Here is a 25,179-nt window from a genome sequence, read left to right as displayed (position 1 = left end):
GCTATACCTGTGTCCGATTAAATGGTCATGTTTGAGAAATGGCTGTGTGTTGTCATATAAAAATATATTCTGTGTATAAAAATCACTATAAAGGACATACACTCAATGCTACACTTGTGTATATATATATCTATTGTACAGTGGTCAAAGCTAACCTGTTCATTGTCGATAACATCTCTTTTTGTATGTCACCTGATATGCTCGGCGTGTGCTTAAACCTAAAACTTACGTCAGGTCTACGCGTGCGTATTATCAAGATTCTCAAACCCATTGCCGATAATAACAACAGCCTGGGTCACGACATTCACCAGACCTGAACGGTACCGTATATTCTCGAATAAAGTACGCACCCCAATTAAAGTACGCACCCCTGATTTTGGACAAGTCTTAGACAGATCTTTGGGACTGAAAGGTAAAATGGAAAAACTCAAATAAAGTACGCACCCCTTCTCCACCAGTTTTGAACAGACCTTTAACTAAATAAATTCGAATTTATGATGTTTTCCACAGGTCATTTTGCATAAAATAACCTGGGTTTACACTGTCATTGTCTCTATAAACTTGTGAATTGCCTGCTGCAAATTATAAAAATCACTGAGAACTGGTAGAAGAAATCAGGCAAAACCAGTTGTACAAGTCAAAGTCACTAACTCAAAAGGATTGTATGCAAATGACACTGTTAATATGTAAATCATGTTAAGACAATTTCTTTGTTTCATGTTTAGACAACTTCAAGACAATAACATGTGTATGTTTTGAAACATTACTAGAAGTGTAGCTCCACCTTGCTTTATTTTAGGCTTTTCTTACCATTTATCTGTGCAGTAACCTCAAATAAAGTACGCACCCCAACTTTGGCAACAACTTGTAGGACCTTTTCAATTTTGAAAAGTTAAAAAAGTGCGTACTTTATTCGAGAATATACGGTATTGTCTATTGATAGTGCCGGTACCACTTTGTATCGGTGGCATCTGCAACTGATTGGAGCAAGATGCCGCCGTGCAAATTAATGACGGGATCTTCTCTTTGTATCTAACTCGAAGCTCGGTATGTGGCCCAGACGTGCCAGGCGCTGTCTGTATGCGTCTAGTACCCGTGTCCCCAGACGGTCAAACCACTCGCGCATTGTGCGAAGAGATACGCAGGGTTTCGCCCGTACTGATATTATCTAATCTTTTAACAATAATAAGTGACACTATTCCCTTTCAGCTTGTCATTGGTCCGGGATGTATCCGTACATATGGGAATATGGTGTCGCGATCCATATTTTCTAAGACATCGGCGAAATGAACTTGCGATGTATAAACGATAAATAACTCGCAACTCGCCCTGATAATCCGTCTCAAACTTTAGTGAATAATCGAATAGTTTAGTCGATTTTTGTTTATCATGCATCAAATACTGAGTCATTTCAAATTAAAAACTTCCGTTAACAGTCCTGGTTTTACTGACCCCCTATTTTCTTGTTCCCAAATGTGTCTAAATGGGGATTGGTACTCTGAGGTATATGCTGCTCTAATTAGATACAAAATAAAACACGTTTGTATCCACTCCGCCACATTTATCTTCTATTAAACACATACCAACATGTCTAAGTGTAACAACCACAATCGAATGTATTTACATTTTAACAAAAAGAACTAGGGTATCCATTTGACACGCTGCAACTATAGCGGGAAAGAAATACATTGTGCATAGGTAGAATGATCTAGCAAAACCTCATGATTTGACCTAAACATGGCAAAAACGATTAAGGTTCAGAATTCACTCTGGCACTAACGTGAATGTTTAAGTTGAGTCGGTGGGGAAGGGGGTTGGTACAATTTGGCAAAGAAAAGGCACGGGGCATGACACCACATGAGCAAGGTTTAGAGATTTTTAAAGCCGAAACCATGGAGGCAAAAAATCTGGTTGTGGTTCAAAGATGTCAGAGATCAGGGGAGGATGTTTGGCCAAATCTGCTGCAATTAGCTGTCACAGAAAATGAGTTACGACCAGGGCTGGGGCCAGAGGGTACGTATGAAATGTCAGAGTGGCCTTGACTGCACTGAAGGTGCACGGAACGAAGAGTAGAACAGATGGCAAAAATTATCGTGGTGATTCTCAGAATCCGGCGATATGACAAATTTAGTCACTGTGTCAGATAGATAGTATGTCGACCGAACACCGAGAAAACCACGACAACGGAACTTTTATGCATTTTTCACGAAAATTCAAGACTACACATGTAAACTTTTACGCTAACAGTGATGGGGTTTTGTGCGCGTGAAAAGTTGCGCATGAAAAATCTGCGGGTGACAACATGCACATTCGCTTATTTCCCGGGGATTTGGAAAGTTTTTGTACTTTTACATTTGAGATACTTAAACAGAACGCTCAAAATCTTTTGATAACCATTAGTGTTGATAGTTAGCAGGGATTTTAACCCATGTCCTATCCGGTAACTTCCCTGGGTGGTGTCCCTGCAGACGTGTTAGACGTTCGCGTATACAAGAACGGGATCCCGTCTGTATTTCCCTGTTGCCGTTATATCAGAAGAAAACTAAATCACATCCAGTATTCAGAATATGTATAGACTGGCTGGCATCTCTCTATTGTATGCATCCGCTAAAAGAATTCGTCACCATGGTCTTAGAACATGGCCATCTTTCCTCAGCCAATCAGGAGCGAGTATTTCTTGTGACTAAATCCACATAGTATGGCGCCCCTAGGGGTAGGGGTGTACTAAGTAACGAATAAATTGACTAAGTTGGAGACGCCCACCATTCAACTGAATGGTCTCCCTAGGGGTAGGGGTGTACCAACCAACGAATAAATTGACTAAGTTGGAGACGCCCACCTTTCTCATGCAAATAAAAGCACTTAAAGAATTAACAAAAAGGTAAACAGCAAATCAACCTTTGTTACTGAACATCTTTATTCATAACATGAACAAAGGAAATTCAGAAAGGAAAAGTCAGAAAACGAACAAGACAATAATAAAGAGTTTCTTGTAACAAGAAAACGTACGAACAGCATTATCTAGCTAGTTACATCAAATACATGAAAAATATAACCGCCTTGGCAACGGTTACATCAAGCTAGGGAACAGGTTCTCAAGATAGTAAAGAAAAACTTTAAAAGTAGAGATGCTACCTAAAAACATGCGCGTTAAATTGATAAAAATGAAGCAAACATGTGGTATACGATCAATACTTCCATAAAACTTTAAAAGAGAAACAAACTAAAATGGAGGAAGATGTGGTCTACCAGGAACGGGTCGAATTGGGAACAGGACAGCTCGTCAGGACGGTTACTCCAGCAGGGTGAATGAAATGGGGGAGGGGGCAGCGACATAATTTGGCTGGTCTGTCTGGCAGGAATTGGTCAGTATCAAAACTACAAAACAGTTCGGCAGAGATGCCAATATGCTGCAGCAAAACGTCCGCCAGCTCGAGCTGGAACTCAGCTGGAACTCAGCTGGAACTCGGACTGTGTACGCGTACGGAACTCGCCTGCACATACTGTGAAAACGGCTGAACATACTCGAGAAATTGGCCTTCAAGAGATGCCACGTCCTACTCATTTGAGATCAGGTTGAGAACTGGGATCAATCTGATCTCCTTGATCTGACATTCACCCAAAAACAATGGCATTGTGTTGCAAAAAAGTGTTGTAAAACCTGACATGAATTTCACACAAGCCTCATGGGGAAAGGTGTGAGGCGCCATCACCAGGTTCATGAATGAGAAATAGAAGAATGTAGCCTGTCTGTTCGCTAGCTAGGAAAACAAACTACATGTTTCTAGTGACTATAATAGTGTATTTTGCTTCGGAAAGATGGCCATGTTCTAAGTCAGTTAGATCATGGGAGTGGCCTGACTATGTGGATTTGGTACTGCTCCGCCCACCCGAGGAGTTTGTTGGGGTCCCCGAGGGCGGCTACAGTGAGAACTTACTTTGGTATGCAATCACGCGACACATCACATATCGCTATCAAAGGAAAAGGCCGGTGTCATAACGTTGAGAGATCTTTTGTCGGCCTAACAGCAGAAGGCCATTTGTTTTGCATATAGATTAATCGCCATCGAGAGAACTGTTATACGACATGGTGTGAATAAATACCTCCCGCGAGGCATTCTACCACCCTCTTGTAAGGCCACATTTGTAACAAGGAGGTTTTATCCTTGATTGTATTAATAGGTAACGGCGGAATTTTGATATCGCAACGTTCACAGACCAAACACCCAACGAAAGCAGTAATGATTACAGACTTCAACCCCCGTACACGCCCGACAACACGTAGAAACTAAGTTTTCTATGCTGATCATGAGTCTCCGTGAGGTGAAGATCTCATTATGGCTCCAGGTGTATTATTTTAGGCGTCATTTTCATGTCTAACAAATGAGCGCTCGAAATCATTACAGAAAGTTGAGAATGAACAAACAAGGCATAGCCACAAGTGGGAAGTAACAGAACATATCACGAGACAGATACATTTTAATATACAAAGGAGGTTTCTTGTTGATACAAACATCCGGAAAGAGACAATAGAGGCACGCCTGCGAATGTGGTGAAATTTCACCAAATTGCACTATTTTGTTTTTTCGTCTGCTTTCATTGTATGTGACCCCGGTGGTGGAAAGACGAAGTTAGCCTGGCCAATCCACGGTAGACTGGATTCCAGGTTACTTTTGGACCAGCTCGATCTTCATGGATTGCAGCGCCGTGATCTTTACTGTTATTTGCTTTTGAATGTATATTCCATTACATTAATTTGTCGTACCCAACAGAAACATACTTTCTAAAGATACTTTGCTGCACCTTAAGGTGTTTGATACAAACTGCCCCAAGTGCATAGTAAACATGAACACACTCTTCATGCGTTGTCGACTTACAGTATCTTTGGTTTGGAATGTGGTAGTCACCCTTTGAGTCGGTGTGACAAATGGGCCTGTCATGCTCACGACTCTCTACACATACACGACTTATTAGCCCCAGGCAGGACTGAGTCCGGCATGTTATGACAAATTTTCCCCTTTTTCCTTTTATTTCTATGTTGTAGGACCATTCGGTGCAAGCCGGGCTAAGAAAGCTATGAGAGGTGTGCCTCGATCACAACATTCATGTATATCCCTTAAAGATGATGAGTCGCGCCCTGGACCGCCTGATCAAGGCAGGCACGCAGGCGAAACCCAACAAAAACATACTGTATTGTCCAAACATTACGTAGTATAGCTTAAAGATACCTTGCTGCACCTTAGGGTGTTTGATACAAAATGTCCAAGGTATAGTACAGTAAACATGAATACACTCTTCATGTCGTGTAGACTCAAACATCAAGATGATCTTGAGATACATAGCAGGACTGGTCTAACCATTTTAAAGCTAAGGGTACAAACCGACGTACGTGCAACTGCGAGTGCGTGGTGTCTACGTGCCACAACTGGTGCTGGTAAACGGGCTGCTAACTTCAGCTCGGTCTTGCAGATGGGGCATTGTGGACTGCTATAATTGTTTAACTTAATTCAAGGTGAAATATGGTCAATGAGATCAGCCGTGTTGTATTTTATAAGGTCAAAAGTCACATAACAGTGTTTAACGGTTCATTTCTTATGGAATCCTATACTGGTCTTCCCATAACTGTTGTTAGGCATAATTTGGAAAGATGTAAATGTTTTGAAGAAATATTAGACAAGTAAGAGAGGACGTCCTAGTCACAACGAGGTGTGATTAGAGGATGTAGTGCCCCACCGTTATACACATGGTTTAGCGTTTCTGTGTTTGTTCTGATCAGAATAAATGCGTTACTGATAACCAAGGCATCCATGAAGGAGGGCCTCGAGGAAATAAGTACCACATAATCGCCCCCCCCCCCTTCACGGAGATGTAAACAAACCGCCACTGATCATTAGAACAGAACCACTCACACTCACAGAACAGAGCAGAACCATCGCGACGATAATCACGCTTACCCAAAAGGATGACATGTCTCTTCCTCCTCCTGACATAACCTTAAACTAAGATGCCCCATCTCCTGTTCTCCCTGGAGCGCCCAGCTTCCGATATTAAAGGGCCCCGGCCACCCACGTCACCAAGCGGCAAGTGGGGAGATGGCACCCCGTGGCCGGCATGGGCCCGACGAACACGTGTCCCGGCATAGGAAGTAACCCTTCAGATTGACGTAAAGCCGACCTCACTATACTTCTGGGCCTCCAAAACGTTCATCGCTAGGTCGCTGCACGAAAACGTTGACGTATTGGAAAAAAAGCTAGCAAAATTCTTGGGACAAGGGCCCGGAAGTCCTTTTTTTGGATAAAGAATAAAGTTCGGGATAAGAAATCCTTCGCCCCGTTTGAGGGTAGCTTTAGAGGGCAGACGTAAAAGCCCCCCCCCCCCCCCGAATTTTTTTCCAGATTGCCCGAAACTGCGACAAGCAGGACTCTCGTCTAGATCACAAACCACCAGGGCACACATCGAACAGGTCGTCATGTACACTGAGTAGCACGGAACAAAACTAAGACGGCATGAAGAGTGGCTTCTGTATCATGATCATGCCCTACTTCCACGGGGAGTATTCCAAAATAGGAAAATCCCGACGAAGGAGTGTCCGTTTGCGTTTTAATCACAGTTAGCACGTTTCAAGATCCATACCCTGGGAGCCAGACAGGACCGGGTAGCTAGCGAAGTTTAGTTCGGGGAACCAAGCCAGTTAGCCCGCCGATCTCACATTAGCGCTCCGGGGGAGTTTAACCCGAAGGAGTTATCGCTACCCTTTTCGGGGAAAGGGCAGGTGGACCTTACAAAGTTCCAGCCTCAAAGTTCTGTTGTTATTTTGAAAAATAGCTCAATACACCCTTGAGCCATATCTAGTCCCTGATTCGCTACTACAATAGCCTGCTGACCAACTGTGGTGTGTTGTAGCTGGCTACCTGGGGTGGTTATCAATCCTAGGTTCTCCTCTCTCTGACCAAGGGCATTGGAGAGCCATTCTACAATCATCCTGCCAGACCCCTGCACGATAGATACTGAGATCGGGCTGTGGTGTGGTAACCAGGCTCGATCCCGTCTGGCTCCTAGGGAAAAAGATCCACGAAACGCACATATCTTTGACCCGTATTTCAACTGAACCGAGAAGTTTTTACCAGCAAGTACCAACCTACCGTAACTTGGTTGTATCTTTCTATCTCCCTGTATGCCACAGAAGGTCGTTTAGCTCTTGATCTTTGAGCAGATGTTATAGAATGGCTTATTCATATACCTACATCAACATTGCAGCATTGGCCACATGCCTTGATTCCTTGGAACCGCTGCCATAAAATGGATAGTACGCGAAACCCAACACTTAACTGGCCAGGCGCAGATTACTGCAAAATATCAATGTAACATGTAGCATGTTTGAAATAATCTTTCTAATTTTAACGTCGTTTAATTGTATTGATATTTCTTAATGATAATACTTAACTTGTGTATCAACACCATACTTCACAGCACATTAAGCCAACGTATCGCGACACTACTACACTAGCACATACAGTCCGGAACATCATCATGACTTACCAAGCATACAATTCAGCAATCATCTCTATCAAGATACAATACAATACGTTACAAAAAAAGTCAAACAATATTACCGTCGCCATGGCAATGCTTTTTCATTGCCACACTTTTTGTTTTTTTTTTGTTTTTACATTTTCTGAAGTTGTACGCTTTTTGCAGTTTCCATGGTGCAGGGGGGGGGGGGGCTAGCTCTAAATGTTATTCAGTAAATTTCTAGCGAGGTCAACGCCCATGAAGCAGGTTCTTTCAAATGCAGAGTAACCAATTAACACCAGACCGGTGGCACGCGAGGGTCAGGGAGGAATGTTTTACACCTATTGTCCGTCGATTACTAGCTGTTAAATACCGTCAATACATTACAAAGGACATCTTTCTAGGGATTTCTTTAGTTTGCAGTTTTTTTTTGTGAGCTGGTCCCTTTAAATACTGGTAATACTAGTATAAGTTGTGAGTTGTAGAACTACGTGCTGTTTTTACTATATATTTTACAGAAATAACAACAATGTAAAATGTGACACATGTTACATTAGCCCAAAACTTTACACACATCATTGCAAAATGCATGCATGATAGCATGCCATATTATGACCGTGTACTATTTAGTACATCTACTGGCTCAACATAGGTAAGTATACAACTTCTTAGGAAATATGGATACAGTACATTTGATTATAACAATACAAGTGCTAATACTAACTTATTGGTGACCTCTTTATAACGAGGCCATACAGCCGGCTCATCACAAAAGTACCTGTGGCTTATGGCGGAAGAGAAGGGCCTACTGTACTTTTAATTCTACTAAATTCAATAATTCAATAAAATCACATTGATCATTTATCTGTGTCCATTCTTAGGGCTAACCCAAGTCACTTCCTCGTCACAATTTTTACACGTTGTGGAGGCTTCTGTAGCTTCTTGACACAAACATAGTTCGACGTTCCACAGTTGTCGCAACGGGCGCGTAGCGACCGCTCCATTAGCGCGAGTGCAGCACCATTGAAAGTGTAAAACTTCATCTCTACAGTCCCTCCGCTTTTTGATCATCCAACTTTCAAAGTTAACTATATTCAAGCTGATCGATCTAGACGTACGGAAGAACTCAAAACAGCAACTCAAATGCGCTTGGGTTGAGTGTAGGACATTTACATGAAACTAGATGGCTACAAGAGGTGCAATTAGCCCGTAACTAGGCTGCCATTGGCTAATTGTCGACGGCGGTCAGTGACCTGCTAGCAGTCATCTGATTGGTCCTCGCTAGAAACCGTCGGAAATCTAGTGCATATCAAATAGTGTACACGGGGGGGGGGGGGGGGGCATAATTTGAAGAGCAATTTTCATGTGCAAAAGTCATCCCGCGAAGTCTGCCCAGGCAAGGAGGAGGTTGAAAAATGGGGAGTGATGTTTGTTTACATATGAATCGCTTCACTGCGCGGGCCGGGTCCAAAATAACGTGCGAGCTACCGGACCACGTGGGTCATTTATAGAGTGCGTCACAGGGTCCATAAAACAACAAAATTTCTACACCTCTAGCACAGTAACACGCGCTATCAGTTAGCAGTAAGGTGATAATACTTGGGCGGCGTACACTGCGCCGTGAGTGTGATTGATGCGCGTGTGCTATTCAAGTGCTGATCCTCGCTGATCCAGGGACTGAGAGTCCCCCGGCGAAACGTTTAAAAAATCATGCCTTCATGGATAAATTTTAAAGTTATGGGGCATTGGGAGTCACCCCCAAAATTTAGAAGGGTTGGGGGGGAAACTTCACATATATTCATGTTGTTCATGGATTACAGGTTAACCGTGTGTGCTGGCGTTTTGTTGATTTTCCGTAAATCGTTTAAATCAGCATATGCGTTACTTCGGATGACCGCGGTGCCCGGCATGAATCCACACGCGCGGCCTGTCTGTGTTTGATAGAGAACATTGCGCGGAGCGTGGTCCGACAGGGGGCGCTGGCTATCGGCCCACTCGGAGAACAGCAGGAGAACGGCTTATCAGCAGATTAATCTGTTAATTGCGGCGTCCGCGCCCAGACCGGACGGGTTGGGAGGGACGGGGAGGCGTCCCATGCTTTGAGGGACGGCCGGACGCCGTCCCAGGCGTAAATTTGTGGACGCGTCGGGACGCGCGGGAACGGGACGCCGTCCGAGGCGTCAGTTTGTGGACGCGTCGGGACGCGCGTGGACGCGCTGGACGCGGTAGGGACGCGCGGGACGAGGCTGGACGCCCGTCCGGGGCGTCCCGGACGGGCGGGGACGCTCGCAATTTTACAGAGGAAATATACAGGTATTACCAGGATATGAGTTTGATCTTAAGTATTGTTTGTATGTATATCCTGATGATTATTGAAACATTGCATTGAAGATAATCAATAGTTCAACAATTGTATTTTTGAAATACCTTCCTTATATATATAACGTTACCTGTATTTTGAAATTTTCCATTCAACCCATGTTTTAAAAAGAATTTTGAGTTGGAATTTTTATCACATAAACCTAAAGTTTTTTTTCCCCAGCAGTATTCTGTTTAGCATGGCAACTTTTTGGTACAGACTCTTGCATGTACTTACTGTATGCTGTGGCAGAGTCCCGCTCCTTTGGGTCAGCACTGAGGTAGATGGTCAAGGCAGTGTAAGGCACATGGAAGCACTGAAGACAACAAGGAGACTGATTAGAGAAATGCTTCATAGCTAGAACATAAATGCTGTTTACTGATAATTGCTATAAAGTAAGTGTCATTCTGTTCACCCATAGCATGATTTTATAGCTTGTCTATGATTCTACAGATTACTGCGTACACTATTCCCTCTTAGCATTGAAGGAAATATCATGAAAACAGCAATAACACCCAGTCTACAATAAGGGTATGACATGCAGATGAAGATTAGACATCCAGGTACACAATTGGAACCTTATCCATTTGTTTGGTGCATTTTGTGCATTGATAGTCCAATGATAATGAGTGACTGATAATGCTGAGTGACTTACACTGAGTGCTGCTTCAAACAGGCAGTACATGAGGAAGTACCAGCCCAGCCTAGCCTCCTCACTGAAGTCTGCTGGCACGTACCACAGGAAGAAGTATGATGCCACACCAAATGGAGCCGAAAAAATTATCCTGTAAAGAGGCAGAGTTATTTTTTCATGTCTAGTTAACGGTATGTACTAGAAAGCACATTTCCAAGCAAATGTGTGCATAACACTCCATTTCCTTGCCCAGGCAGAATGTACCAAAAAATCAACCTTTTGCACAAAGAGACCATCCCTAAGTTACTTCTGCCAATAAATGGACTATACAAAGTCATATAATCCCAACATCACCTCACTCTAAAATCGCGCAGATGCATTCTTTGCACTTTGGGACTTTAGGGTTATTTCAGTGTGCATACAAAACTGCCCATTTTGGAAGAGTCTGAAATATAGTTATCTTGTATGTTCAGATATGAAGCAAAAAATACCATCTAGAAGTTTGAAGTATTATTATAATATATGGCCTAAGCTATATTTGTATTAGAAAACTCAATATCCTTTAGCCTCTCTTTATTTCAATGATTCCTGTTACTTTCTTGATGACCTACCATGGCCGCAGCTTGCCCCATCTTGTATTGGTCTTACTGACCAGAAATCCCACCAGCGGGTCAGTGATGGCGTCCCACGCTCTGCCTCCAAACAAAATGACCGATGCATATGCAGGCCGGATCTGTCAGGAGAAAGAGAGGTATCTATCAAAAGTCATTACCCGTGAAAACCCCTGGTTTGCTGGATAGTTGCAGGTAGTAGGAAAACCACCTGTTACCTGTAAATGGTTCACCTTAACTTAAGTGAAAACAAGGTCATGATGGACCTTCTTTTTATGGGGCTTGCAGTCCTGTCATGTGCAGTGTGATCAGCCATTTCATTTTCACAGAATTTTTATAAGTAATTCCAATTTCATGCTGAGCATAATCAATTTATTCTACATAAAGCCTAGCCTAGAGCAACAGGGTCTAATACATGGGGTGTGGGGTAAAAGTTCCGTGGTGGCATGTTGGACGTGGAAAAGCTATATATACCTTACCTGTGCAACCTCCAGAAGGAAGATGGAGATGAAAAAGCCGATAACGTTGTTGGTCATCTGATACGGCATCCCTCCCAGGGCGAAGCACACCTTGCTGACCAGAGACAAGGGTTTCCCATGTTTGGTCCGTCTTTGGGGGTGGCCAAACGTCCCATTAGCCTGTAGGAACAGACATGTGGCCTCTGAAACTATGCATTACGTGACAAAATGATATCTTCTTAAAATCAATAACGTTGTTAATTACTTTTAAAAAGTTAAAAAGTTAAAACTTAATATCTACCGCTTACTAGTACTACTATTTAAAATCAAGTCGTCTTCATCAATAGAGGTGTAAAACTTTCCACAAAAAATATAGACACTGCCTCTTCACGAGTTCTAACGTTAACAATGGTCTGTCATTATGTATTGAGGTTTATATATGGACGTGCACGTGATTGTCAGGTACTGCACTAAATTACATTGTGAGTTTTCAAACTACGAAAGTTAACTTTTAATAGTCGCGGCGACACGCGGTTCAGAAGTCAAGATGCACATAACAAAGCATCCCTGTCCCTCCACACACAAACACACACACAATCTAACCGTACTTACCTGTGGTCTGTCTGGCGGAGCTGAATAACTGGCCAGTAAAGACTCCTCTTCCTCATGATCACCCGCCATACTCCCGATCAGCTGATGTTTGACAACAACGCGCACGAATTACGGCACGGCGTAAAACCAAATAAAATTCCAGCTTACAGAGTCATCCAAATTTTTATCCTACCTATTGTATTTGTATCAGGAATGGATGAAATACCTTTTGCAATATTTAAATTATATTACCTAAGTGTACTTCTTACGGCCTTGGTCGATTTTGGTAACATAACCGCAAAACGGCTGCTCAGCAGAGCGAGGTCAAAGTGCGCCCGGTCGATGTTCCTGTCACATGCTTCAAATTTATTTGTTTTTCCTTGTCATGTTTACGTGTCTGCAGCAAATCATTAACTTCCAGTAGAAAATAAGGAAGGTATCACATCTTAGTCTTGTTGTGGTTCTTAATTCTTCCATGTATGTCTCGTGCAAGGCAAGGCCAAGTTGCAAAATTTTGTGACTCTAAAAATAGTTCATCAACTTCACGTTTACATTTGTTGAAATCCGAGTTGTTGTTTAATGTTTTCCCCACTTCTTTCTAGATCTTACTATTACTTTCCTTCCCATTTCTATACTGGTTAGCTTTCCGGAACCCAGTGTACTATTGGCAATGGAGGATTCCCGCCAAAGTCTAGCTATACTCCTGATGACAACCTGCTGTCTCGGTACATGTGGTTGGGCACCCCGGGGATGGAACAGCTACGACAGCATGGACGGGTACAGCACAATGCTGAACGAATCATCAGTGCTACAGGTAGGGACTGTAAATCTTGGGTCTGTAATGCTGTTGCACACACACATGGTATCATCTGCATCATCATGCTATTGCTAATCATATTATAGCACACCTGCTGTTGCACACACCTGATACCATCTGCATCATCACCTGAACCACACTATAGCACACCTGCTGTTGCACACACCTGATACCATCTGCATCATCACCTGAACCACACTATAGCACACCTGCTGTTGCACACACCTGATACCATCTGCATCATCACCTGAACCATATTATAGCACACCTGCTATTGCACATACCTGTTATCATCTGCATCATCACCTGAACCAAACTATAGCACACCTGCTATTGCACATACCTGTTATCATCTGCATCATCACCTGAACCAAACTATAGCACACCTGCTGTTGCACATACCTGTTACCATCTGCATTATCACCTGAACCATATTATAGCACACCTGCTGTTGCACATACCTGTTATCATCTGCATTATCACCTGAACCATATTATAGCACACCTGCTGTTGCACATACCTGTTATCATCTGCATTATCACCTGAACCATATTATAGCACACCTGCTGTTGAACACACACCTGTCATCATCTGCATCTCAGCATAACATTAGATGATGTTCAGGTGCAGGTGGTAACAGGTGTGTTCAACAAATGTTTATAGTATGGTTCAGGTGATGCTGAGCTGCAGTGATAACAGCTGTGTTTAGCAGCAGGTGCCAAGTTGTTATATGGTTCAGGTGATATTGAGGTGCAGGTGTGTTGTGAGTACATATGACTTAAATAGGATTGCTGTCAAAACAAAAACTTAGAATATTCAACATACTAGTAGATTAAACAAAAGTTGCATGATGCAATATCTCCTTGGTACTTTTTTCAGTAGCACATGAACTGTATAAGTGGAGAACAATGGTGACTGCCATGCAATGTTACCTGCAATTGAACTTACTAAATCCATGTTGTCCTTCTCAGATTGCAGCAGCCCAGAGATCCCAGCTGCTGTATTACGGTTATGACCACCTGGTGCTGGATGCTGGTTGGTTCTGGAACATCACGGCGAGCGCTCCACACCTAGATGACTTTGGTCGACCCTTGCCAGACCCAGAACGCTTCCCCTCCAGTAAGGGAACCAACGGGCTGGAGATTCTGGCTCGTCAAGTTCATGACAAAGGTTGGTTGGATGGTGTTGTTTAGAGCCCAATTGGTAACCCTGCTCTCAAACATGTTTCCTTATCATATGCAGTGTAAAAGATTTCGATGGTTTGGCTCCATATCCTCCACTATCAGTGTCGGTACCCACTGGCGGATCCAGGGGGAGGCGCGCCATGCGCGCGCCCCCCCCTTCGGCCCGCAAAAAAAAAAAAAAAAAATGACCAAAAAAAAAAAAAAATGACAAATCAATTTACAAACACAGTGCCACCGGAGGTCTACGCGGATGACACAAACAAATCGATAACAACGTAACAAAACCGCGCTCATTTCAAAAGAGATTTCATTTTTAACTTGTATCCTTAATACCCCCGTCACATGTAGCTAAAATAGATCGGACGACAAGTCTGCGAGCTCTAAATTACGAGGAGGCATGACCGTGATGCCGACGAAGAAATGGCAGAGTTCCCCTCTTCCCGTCAGGGTCATTCCTCTTCGCAGGCTGGTCGTCCGATCGATTTTAGCTACATGTGACGGGGGTATTAGTAAATTCAAACTTCAGTAACGTGCGCTGTCGGACGCAACGTACCGATGAACATTCTGGGAGGCGATAACCCTCACTGTGTACAAGTAGGCAAATATTTCCACAAATGCTTATACCATAGAACCAATAGTGTAAATGACATGCTAGACCCAATATGTTGACTTATTCATACCTGTAGATATCCATATGTGTTAAGTTGTACTGTAAGTAGTTGTTTACATGTGTTAGACCTTACAAAAGTCGACTCGCTGTACTTTTGTCGTGTCAATAAATATTTCTGATGAATGGAACGTCCACTAGGCGCGCCCGCGATCAAAGCACAAAAAAGCAAAAAATGACATACGAGAAAGTTGTAGGGTATGGGATGACGTCGTCAGCTACACACTGTTGGTTAGATCTTGGTTACATTTCTGATTCTCGTGTTTGAGATCAGGTGCCGGTTTTCTAAACGATACTGTTGGCGCGTTCAGAATAGCACGCCCTTCCCCATGATCGCACACAAACGAATTTTAACACACATGAAAATGAAGCAATGCGGTTGCTTGCGGTAGGCGGTGCTCCATGACGCACCTAACGCACCAAACGTACAATGCGTATACCGCTACAATATCAAAATTTTCAATGACACGAAACGCATATTAGCACACAATATTGATGAAAAGAATCAAATGATGCGCTCAATAACTGCAGAGTAAAGAAATGAGCTTGACCATTTTGCGTTGCTGTGCGGTCACTTAAAAACCGCGAGTATGGCGCGTACACATATGGCCCACTCCGCAGGAGGCGAAAAATCAGCAGATAAGATTCCAGAACATTCTGGAGCTGACCATCTCGGCAGACGGACACGTCACTCCTCGAAATCAGAATATAGACCTTCAGATCGTACGGTGCATGACACAACAACGCTGCTGACGCGATATCTACTGATCAGGTAAGTTATATATGGTCATAAAAACGTACACAAGTATACAAAGCGATGTTTTACTTGCACAATTCCACTACAATTTGTCAAAACTCTAATGATTATTAGTCAGCCGACTCGTCACTCATGAAATTGTTTGTGTTGTTACTTCTCTAGTACCAGAATCCAGTAGTGAACCATTTTGTCAAAGTACATGATACCCAGTAACTTGACAAGTAACCTAGGCCCTAGGTGCTAGTTCGCCAGCGTTAGTACTAGAATATTTTATATACACTGGTAAAAAAAAAGGGCTGTCGCTAGCACAGGCTTCACTGATGCCTATGTGTGCCCCACCCGAGCTACGCGTCCCTTCGTGAATAGGTTACAACTCACAAGCTGTGGCGCAGATATTTGTAGGGTCGTTTAGCGCCCCAGCTTGTGAGTATTACCGATTCATGATGAAGGGAGGGGGTCCGCTGAAAGGAGCTGGGGTCAGCGACACGTGTCATTAAGCTGTGGAGTCCATTAATGAAAATATCTACAGTGATAAGTTAGCAGCAATGCTGTTTGAGGATTCTGCTGTTGAATGTACTAAAAACTTGTAATAGAAATTGGTTCCAAGTAACATGGCAATAGAATAACGATTTTTTTTTTTAATTTTCCAGTCAAGAGAGTCCTGAGAGAGTATGGCACCAAAGAAGAAGCGAAAGAGGACACATGATCAGGCAAGTTTATACAGATTTTTTGGTGCTGCATCCTCCGCCTCTCACGCCGGTCCCGTCTCTCAGCCAGAGTCTCGCGCCGGTTCCGTCTCTCAGCCAGAGTCTCGCGCCGGTTCCGTCTCTCAGCCAGAGCCTGACGCTGGTTCCGTCTCTCAGCCAGAGCCTGACGCTGGTCCCGTCTTTCAGCCAGAGCCTGACGCTGGTCCCGTCTCTCAGCCAGAGTCTCGCGCCGGTTCCGTCTCTCAGCCAGAGCCTGACGCTGGTCCCGTCTCTCAGCCAGAGTCTCGCGCCTTTTCCGTCTCTCAGTCAGAGTCTCGCGCCGGTTCCGTCTCTCAGCCAGAGCCTGACGCTGGTCCCGTCTCTCAGCCAGAGTCTCGCGCCTTTTCCGTCTCTCAGTCAGAGTCTCGCGCCGGTTCCGTCTCTCAGCCAGAGCCTGACGCTGGTCTCGTCTCTCAGCCAGAGCCTGACGCTGGTTCCGTCTCTCAGTCAGAGCCTGACGCTGGTTCCGTCTTACAGCCAGAGCCTGACGCTGGTCCCGTCTCTCAGCCAGAGTCTCGCGCCTTTTCCGTCTCTCAGTCAGAGTCTCGCGCCGGTTCCGTCTCTCAGCCAGAGCCTGACGCTGGTCCCGTCTCTCAGCCAGAGCCTGACGCTGGTCCCGTCTCTCAGCCAGAGTCTCGCGCCGGTTCCGTCTCTCAGCCAATGCCTCCGTCCACGCGCAGCACAGACCTCGACATATCCAACTTTACCAATGGCAGAGCTGCTAACCTTGATGACGCCACCAAGTTCCAGCTGATCCAGGAAAGACTTCCACCTACAGGATTCAAGTTCCCCCCAACAATCTTCAAAGACACGCGAAGAAAAGACGGTGTCACGAACAGGTTCTGTCAGAGAAAATGGTTGGAGACATATAAGTTTGCATCGTACTCCAAAGCGCAGGATGGTCTCTACTGCCTTTGTTGTATTCTGTTTCCCACAACCTCACCAGCGACCGGAGGTCAAGCCAACCGTCTGGTCAAGCAGCCGTACGTCAGATGGCCGGAAGCTCCGACAGACCTGAAAAAACATGGAACCTGCGACTACCACAAAATCTCCGAGGCCAGGATGAAGGCCTTTGTGGACACTATGATGAATCCGCGACGTCGCATCGACTTATCCATGTCGTCCCAGTCGAGTGAGCGAGCCGAGAAGAACCGGGCATTTCTGGCGTCTGTAATCAAGTGCCTCGAGGTGTGTGGCCGACAGGGATTCGCCCTTCGTGGACATCGGGACGACAGCACGGCAGAACCATTAGCAAATAAAGGCAATTTCCAGGCCTTGCTTCAGCTAAGGGTAGAAGCAGGAGATGTGGCACTGAAGGAGCACCTCGACACCTGTCCTCGTAATGCGACTTACATCTCAAAAACATCCCAAAACCAACTGCTAGAGTGCATGAAGAAGTACATTCTACAGACAATTGTAAGGGACATTTCCAACCAACCCTTTGGCCCACTCTACGGGATCATGGCTGATGAAGTCACAGATGTCAGCAACTGGGAGCAGTTGGGGTTAATGGTGAGATACGTAAAAGATAACAAACCTGTGGAACGCCTGCTCCTGTTCGCACAGTGCGACAACATCACTGGGAGAGCGCTCTGTGACAGCATAGTTCAAGACCTCAACATGCTGAATCTCGACCCGGCCAACTGCAGAGCCCAGTGCTTTGATGGAGCTGGAAATATGGCCGGAGTCGTGAATGGTTGTGCAGCCAATTTCCAGAGGGTTGCAGCCAGAGCACCATATTTCCATTGTGCCAGTCATGATTTAAACCTTGCCCTGTGTAAAGCCTGCAAGGTGCCAGACATCCATTGCATGATAGAGACCCTAAAAACGCTTGGTATTTTCTTCAAATACTCACCAAAGAGGCAGCGCGAGCTGGAGAAAGCGATAAAGACAGTCGACGAAGAAAGGGAAGCCGCTGGTCTGACGGCACTCACGAAGAAAAAGATGAAACCCATGTGTGAAACCCGCTGGGTGGAAAAGCACACCTGCCTTGAGGACTTCTTGGAGCTCCATGAGCCCCTCTTGGACTGCCTGGAGTCCATCGCGTCAGAAGCAGGTTGGGATGCGAAAGCTCGCACAGAAGCAGGTGGGCTGTTGTCACAGCTAAACAAGCCTGCATTCTTGTGTGCCTTCAGGTCGACGTTGTACGTCTTTGGGTTCACCAAGTCACTCAGCTGTAACCTTCAAGGTAGCACTATGGATGTTATCACGGCACATGGTCAAGTAGACCGTGTCCTCCAGGAGATGCGAAAAGTCCGCGAGAAAGCTGAAGAGGAATTCCAGAAAGTATTTCAAGCTGCTTGTCAGATGGCAGACAAAACCGGCCACAAAATCGAGGTGCCGCGACGGTGTCGGCGACAAACCCTACGAAGCAATGTAGAGGCAGACACGCCAGAAGCTTATTTCCGAAGATCAGTGTTCATCCCGTTTGTCGACAGTATGGTGGAGCAGCTCGCAACACGATTCCGCCAACTCACCGTCCATGCTTGCCGCGCTCTGATGCTCATTCCATCAGACCTGCACAACATGACAGAGGACCACATAAACCAGCTACACGAGTACTACGAACCAGACTTGCCGTCTCCATTCTCGTTTCATCAGGAACTGCGTCTGTGGAAAGCACAATGGAAAGACACTCCAGTCAAGCTTAAGCCAACATCGCTTCCATCTACCCTCAGCCACCCATACAGCAATCCTGGAGTTTATCCCAATGTCTGTGCTATGCTCAACATCCTGATGCTGACCCCAGTCACAAGTGCTGGAGTGGAGCGGTCCAATTCAGCTCTCAGATACATCAAAAACGAGTACAGAAGCACCATGAGTGAAGACCGCCTGAATGCCCTCATCCTCCTGTTCATCCACAAAGACATTCCATTGGACTACAGCACAATCATCAACATGTATGCAGCAGATCATCCCCGGAGAATGCTGTTCATCAATCCTCTCTCCGAATGAAGAAGACAGCAACAGATTCTTATCTTATTCTAATCTTAATAAATCAAATCAAATCTAATCAAATCGTTCTTTTCGTAGCTTCAGTATAGAAGGGAGAGGTGGTTTCCTAGGGCAGAGTAAAACGGAAAAATGGATAGAACTGTTGTAAAGCATTAGGTGATTAGAGGTACTTTGCTGGTTGTTGCCCGACCAGGGTTGACTATATTATAATTGTACATTCTATGAATGACTTATCTATTGTATGGTCTATTGTATGGTCGGTCCATATTCTGTACATCTCTTACCAACACTTACAGAAAGGCTTTTCATTAAAAACAAGTATGGATCTTCAAAGCATTGCGTGTTGACTACTTTAATGAGCATTAGAAAAATACCCTATTAGCGCCGTTAACTTAATGCCAACATATAACTACTAAATAGTAATTGTGAAAATTGATATTCCTTTGTCATATTTACTGGGAAAATCCCTAATATCCACAAGACAGAAACAAAATATCAGGAAAATCAGTGTGAGTTCGTTGCTCAAATTTGCTCAGAAATGACTCTAAAATGCACCAGACAGCTTCTAGATTTTAAAAAGTTCCTGGGGGAGGCCCCCCAGACCCCCCCTACGAGAGGGGGGTTCCCCCCCTCTCGTGCTCGCCCCCCCCTTGACATATTTCTGGATCCGCCAGTGGTACCCATATTTAAAGTTTGTTGCAAAATTTTAAGCTTGTATTGTCTGTACCCACAGTAGTGTCCATACACCCTATCCATACCTATAATATCTATACTCCATTTAATATTTTATAGCCACTGTGGTTTCTGTACTCCTGTATTCTGTCTTTATGTCATACCTATGACGCGAAAATGTTCGATACGGGTGTTCCGGACCGTGTGATAACTTTCCGTATCACACGGGTTCTAAGTTGTATCACACGGGCTTCCTTCGAGTAAATCAAACTATTTCAAACGGGCCGAACAGGGCACGGTTGAAAATTCGAATACCGGATTTGTACATTAGAATTGCTGTTGTTACAATCTTTTGTTCGAGGCCACGTTAACATTTTCTCAACTTCTGGTGCATTTTGCATCGAAATATGTGTTTTCTCAGGTGGGTATGACATAAATAAAGTACAACACAGTGTATTCCGCATCGCCCTTGGTCCCAGCCCTCCCGCGGTCGGGCTGGTACCTCAGGTGATACGGAATACACCGTGTTGTATTCTATATTTATCCACTGTAGTGACCTTGTATTCCCTACAGTGTCCATTCCCTCTGTAGTGTCCATAACCCTGTTCTAGGTTTATTACAAAATTCTGTGAATAAAACTGTATACCTGCACTGTATAAACTGCTTTGCTATGGCACAACTGAAGGCATATTAACCTTCTTGGCAAAGGTAATCAGAAAATTCTGTGATGTCTTGTAGGTTTGAAGTTTGGTGTTTGGTTCCTGCGTGGGATTCCTGTTCAGGCTGTGAAAGACAAGCTGAGAGTCTATGGCACACAGTACACAGCAGACCAGATCGCCCTGCCTGCTACACAGTGTAGCTGGGACAACATGAACTACGGTATCAACACATCCCACCCTGCAGCCATGTACTACTACAGGTCTATAACCGACATGTTCTCCTCGTGGGGGGTGGACTTTGTCAAGGCTGACTGCTTCTACGGAGGAGAGATCCACAAGGATGAGGTGGCACTGTTCTCTCAAGCTATCTCCCGGACAACCAGAACAATGACGCTGTCGTATTCCCCGGGGAACGGGGCTAACGTTATAACTGCTCAGTGGTTGGTGGATAACGGGTATGCTGACATGTACAGAATAACAGGTGAGGAGTGACAGAGTTATGTGAATAAATTCCTTAAGAAATACAATTCCACAATAGCACTACTGGGTAGCATTCAATGTCTGAAACTGAAAGTGTGGGTCAGAGTGTGCATATCATGAGTCATTGATTTTATTGCTTTGACACTATATATATCTGATTGCCATGTCTCACAGGTAGTGTTGCATACCATAACTCATATTCAGGTCTGGACTTTAACCCATCATAACATATTATGTGTGCTAGAAATTTTTCTTTTATGGAGGGAGAGGGGGGATGGTGCATATAAAATTGCATACATTTTAAGGTCCAATTCCAGGTCCAGCTTTTAGGCACGTACCATGTGCACTAGTCACAGTTGAGTCCAGTTTTTGCTAGTTAAAATGTTGATCAAAAAACCTACAATAAATTTGTCAGGATGATAAATCCCAGGGAATTTAAGGGAGGGGGGCGTCCATTGAATTGTGTGCTGTCTACTGTGTATTGCAAATTATGAAAGTTAGTTTTATACAATTAGTAAGTAGCAAAGCCTACTTTAGGTCAAAAGCACTAGAATATTGCTAGAATGAGATGCTATCAGTTGTAATGTGGTCAAGTCGCCTTTTGATGTTGAACACCTGAACAAATTTTCCCACAGCTGACACATGGGACAGCTGGACAGGTGCAAGTGGAATCGCCAAACAGTTCCCAGCAGCTGCTGCACATGCTAAGCTGATAGGTGCCGGTGACACGTATCCCGACTTAGACCTCTTACCACTGGGACATTTAGGTGAGGTTTGAGGTTTAAATTTTGCCTAACATGTATCAGGTATATCCTATGCTTGTCATCTTTGCTGTACATGTACTATATATCAATTGCGTTGAATTTCTATAATGCAATAAGTTAATTACAAGCAGTTTGTAATATAATTCTTTTCTTTTAAACTTGTAAAGTAGTACCAGACTTCTGTTGTTATTTGGACCATGTACTTATTATTATTATATAATTGCTAGTGTATAATTAGTGTAGCCTGCATGCTACTCCTGATTAATTTGCTGAATTTGCAGAACACTTTGATTTTGCTCTTGTCGACTGCACATTCAGGGCTTGAAATTCATTTTGGAGAATACATTTGTAGGTATGCTGGTACATTATACCAAAACATTGGGTGCACAACATAGAATCAAACACATAGAATGCTAGCCAAAGTCTAATTCTTGTCATCAGAGCTTGAATCTAAAACTCTATTGCTAACTTCTAAATTTGAAGCAAATAATACAACAACGGTTTATCAATTTTCTTGGTGCAATGAGTGGTTCAAAAGTGCAAAAGTGCAGATGCACCCAGTACTTAGAGCCCAGGTACCTATGCAATGATTATTATATTACCTACAGGACATCTGAGTGGCGTCCACAGCCCCCCACGCTCCACTCGTCTGACCACAGTGGAACAGCGGACAGCCATGACCCTGTGGTGCATGGCCAGGTCACCCCTCATGTTCGGGGGGAAGCTGCCCACAGATGACCTGACGCTGGGTCTGCTGACTCACAAGGAGCTGCTCAGGCTGCATGAGTTCAGCATGGGTGAGTTAGTCTGGACATGTGTAACAGTGGGGTTCAAGCGCTGCCAAACTGACTTGAGCTCTGAGGTTTGCATGTTGGATTTGTAATCTGCCGCCCCAGATTCAATCATGGGTGATGGCATGTTGTTTCTTTCTGTTCTACTCGCCCCTCTTGAGTTTCACTGGCTCCCGCACCAACCCTGTGAGTAACAGGCTAGAGATGTGCCACACAGGGATATCGATCTCAGAAATTCGAGGACGAATCTTGAAAAGAAAAGGGGGAATATTGTAGCAGTAGGGTTCAAGTGCTGCCAAACTGACCACACCAACAGCTCTGAGCTTTTGGTGTTGTGATTTGCTTGTTGGATTTGTTCGATCCCGGGTGTCAGCATGTTGTTTCTTTTTGTTCTACTCGCCCCTCTTGTGTTTCACCGGGTGAGACTGGGTTGGTCACTTCTTTATCCATTATAGATGTGTATTACTAAGAGCTTACTAGTATATTTCTTTGAATACACATCATATTTCACTGTTAAGGTTGAATATTATAATACAGATATTATAATACAGAACAAGTCAATGATACAGACCAGAGCTCTAGCCAGCTGGAATTTTTTAAAATCCCAATTGCCATTGACTTGAAGGTCCTACAAATTTAAGAAGCAATGTCAAGTACAAATTTTGATAATTTTATTCAAATTGGGACATTTTCAATCCTTTAATCCCTGACTTTTGTCCATCAAAGTTGAAAAAACGGTTTTGAATTTTTCCTTCACATGCTGCAAAATGCCTTAAAATGACTCAGTGATAGGTGCTGGATAAAGTGGGTCTGTTGGGGGTTATCTTGGTAGGTTTAGGAGGGCTAGCAATTCTAAATGGTAGATCAATGCAGGCCAACAATGTTTAATGGTAAATCAAGTTGTTCTTGTGTGGGGATTTAGGAATGAGTTCATTGGAGTACATGTTGTGTATTTCCTTGTTTTATTGAATTGTATTGCATCTGGCAAAACAAGTCTACAAACACAGACCATGCACTCTGTTGTGACTTGTGGGCAATCTGGTGCTCAAGTTTGCAATACAAATCATTTGTCAATAACACTTCACGATGAATTCAGGATGAAAAGTAATGTGCTACATAAATTAAATTGACCAGTTACCCTCAACAATGGATTAAATGACAATGCTTAATATTGAATTACTGACAATATGTATGTATGTGTATGTACTGACAATGCATAATGTTGAATTAAAGCTATGATTAACAGTGAATTAGAATAGCTTGCTACGTCTCACTTAAAAAGACATGCAGACTCTTAGACGATTCGTGACGTGCCTCTCCATCTGTTTCAGGAAACCGACAGGTGTACCAAGCCGGTGATGCAGTGGTGTGGCACGCTGTCAGCACAAAGCCAGTAACTTTTGTTGAACACTACGTAGCCTTCTTCAACCTGGCAGTGGACCATTCCCTAACGGTGGCCGTGAACTTCACCGACCTTGGTCTCCCCTCGGGGGAGCTGTACAGTGTGATAGATGCCTGGGACAGCAGCAATCTTGGCTTGTATAAAGATACCTTCTCAGCCACTGTGTATGCAAGGGGTTCTGGCTTGTACAGAGTCATCAAAGACTTAACTCCATTTAGCTAGAAACTGTTTTAGCGTCACTGAAGTAATGCTGCCTGCAATCGTTGCAATATTCAAGATGTTTTGGGTTCTTTCAACTTATTTCAGATGTTTTATTTGGAACTTTTTAAGGGATCTGATTGATTTGCATGATATAACCTGTCAGGAGTGATTTTTTTAGCCAAATAGTGCACAGTTACTCAAGCAACTGGATATGATTTTGGAAACGATCAGATATCTCACTTCATTGACATGGAGAGAGTCTGCCATAACTCATTCAAATCAGGGCCTCATTTACATGATATATAAGGAAATGCAACAATTGCCTTCAAGACAAGACTTTCAGACAGAACAACTTAATTATCTTAGTACAGAAGAACATTGAAAGAAAAACGTAGAAAAGAAATGCACAATTTCTGAATACTCCTAATCCTATTACCCCAAACCTAAACACCAAATACATAATGTCATGTAATATGTATTGATCAGTGGTAAAAGTCCATATGTACTTTACTTTTCAATATACATCTACAAGGGGTTAAACTATATATCCAATAAATATTTGTATAATAGTCACTGAATCTGGTTTACCACATGCTTGCTTCTTGCCCATCCTGCTAAAGTTTCAAGTGTACAGTCATAACTAGAATATTGGTTAAACTAAGAATTACTACGCTATGACTGGTCACTATTATCACTCAGTACTGTACTGCCCCCCTCTCTTTCTCTTTCTCTCTCTGTGTCTCTCACTCTCTCTCTATCTCCATTACCATATTTTCTTGATTGAAATATGCACCCAAAGTGAAATACACTACCGTGACTCAGGACAAGTCTAAGAAATGGGACTGAAACATAAAATTGCAGAACTGAAATAAAGTACGCACTTTTTCGCCATCAATCTTGAATGCCTCTTGAACCGAAT

General features: G+C 43.7%; 2 protein-coding genes across 3 annotated transcripts in view; one reads left to right on the top strand and one right to left on the bottom strand.

Moving 5' to 3' along the window:
- LOC118404945 (sodium-dependent lysophosphatidylcholine symporter 1-B-like) overlaps positions 1–12,259 on the bottom strand; it is a 36,872-nt gene extending 24,613 nt beyond the window's left edge. Inside the window, exons 1-5 of the mRNA XM_035804351.1 lie at positions 12,187–12,259; positions 11,596–11,754; positions 11,117–11,238; positions 10,527–10,656; positions 10,109–10,187 (exon numbers count right to left, since the gene is read on the bottom strand). Coding sequence (XP_035660244.1) covers positions 10,109–10,187; positions 10,527–10,656; positions 11,117–11,238; positions 11,596–11,754; positions 12,187–12,255 — 559 coding nt within the window. The 5' untranslated portion in view covers positions 12,256–12,259. The remainder of the gene's footprint in view (positions 1–10,108; positions 10,188–10,526; positions 10,657–11,116; positions 11,239–11,595; positions 11,755–12,186) is intronic.
- A 180-nt stretch (positions 12,260–12,439) lies between these two features.
- LOC118404954 (alpha-galactosidase-like) lies at positions 12,440–24,502 on the top strand. 2 transcript variants are annotated; one of them, XM_035804363.1, is made up of 7 exons: positions 12,440–12,601; positions 12,808–12,979; positions 13,954–14,152; positions 20,702–21,103; positions 21,738–21,869; positions 22,475–22,663; positions 23,989–24,498. In XM_035804363.1, the coding sequence occupies exons 2-7, from the start codon at positions 12,836–12,838 to the stop codon at positions 24,279–24,281; spliced, it is 1,359 nt and encodes a 452-aa protein (XP_035660256.1). In that variant the 5' UTR covers positions 12,440–12,601; positions 12,808–12,835; the 3' UTR covers positions 24,282–24,498. The 2 variants fall into 2 exon arrangements, with proteins under 2 accessions (XP_035660256.1, XP_035660258.1); XM_035804365.1 differs by having other exon boundaries at positions 12,466–12,597; positions 23,989–24,502.
- Positions 24,503–25,179: the final 677 nt, after the last annotated feature.

Source organism: Branchiostoma floridae, chromosome 2, assembly GCF_000003815.2.
Source record: "Branchiostoma floridae strain S238N-H82 chromosome 2, Bfl_VNyyK, whole genome shotgun sequence".
NCBI classification, from domain to species: domain Eukaryota; kingdom Metazoa; phylum Chordata; class Leptocardii; order Amphioxiformes; family Branchiostomatidae; genus Branchiostoma; species Branchiostoma floridae.
Note: the sequence above shows the minus strand (reverse complement) of the source record. Positions and strands in the feature narration are given on the sequence as shown.

What these genes read in the sequence shown, in the direction of transcription:
- LOC118404954 (XM_035804365.1), top strand. Translation starts at nt 12,836, where the DNA reads ATGGAGGATTCCCGCCAAAGTCTAGCTATACTCCTGATGACAACCTGC. An exon ending in TCGTCAAGTTCATGACAAAG is followed by an intron (nt 14,153 to 20,701) that starts GTTGGTTGGATG and finishes GATGTCTTGTAG; the next exon opens with GTTTGAAGTTTGGTGTTTGG. An exon ending in TGACATGTACAGAATAACAG is followed by an intron (nt 21,104 to 21,737) that starts GTGAGGAGTGAC and finishes ATTTTCCCACAG; the next exon opens with CTGACACATGGGACAGCTGG.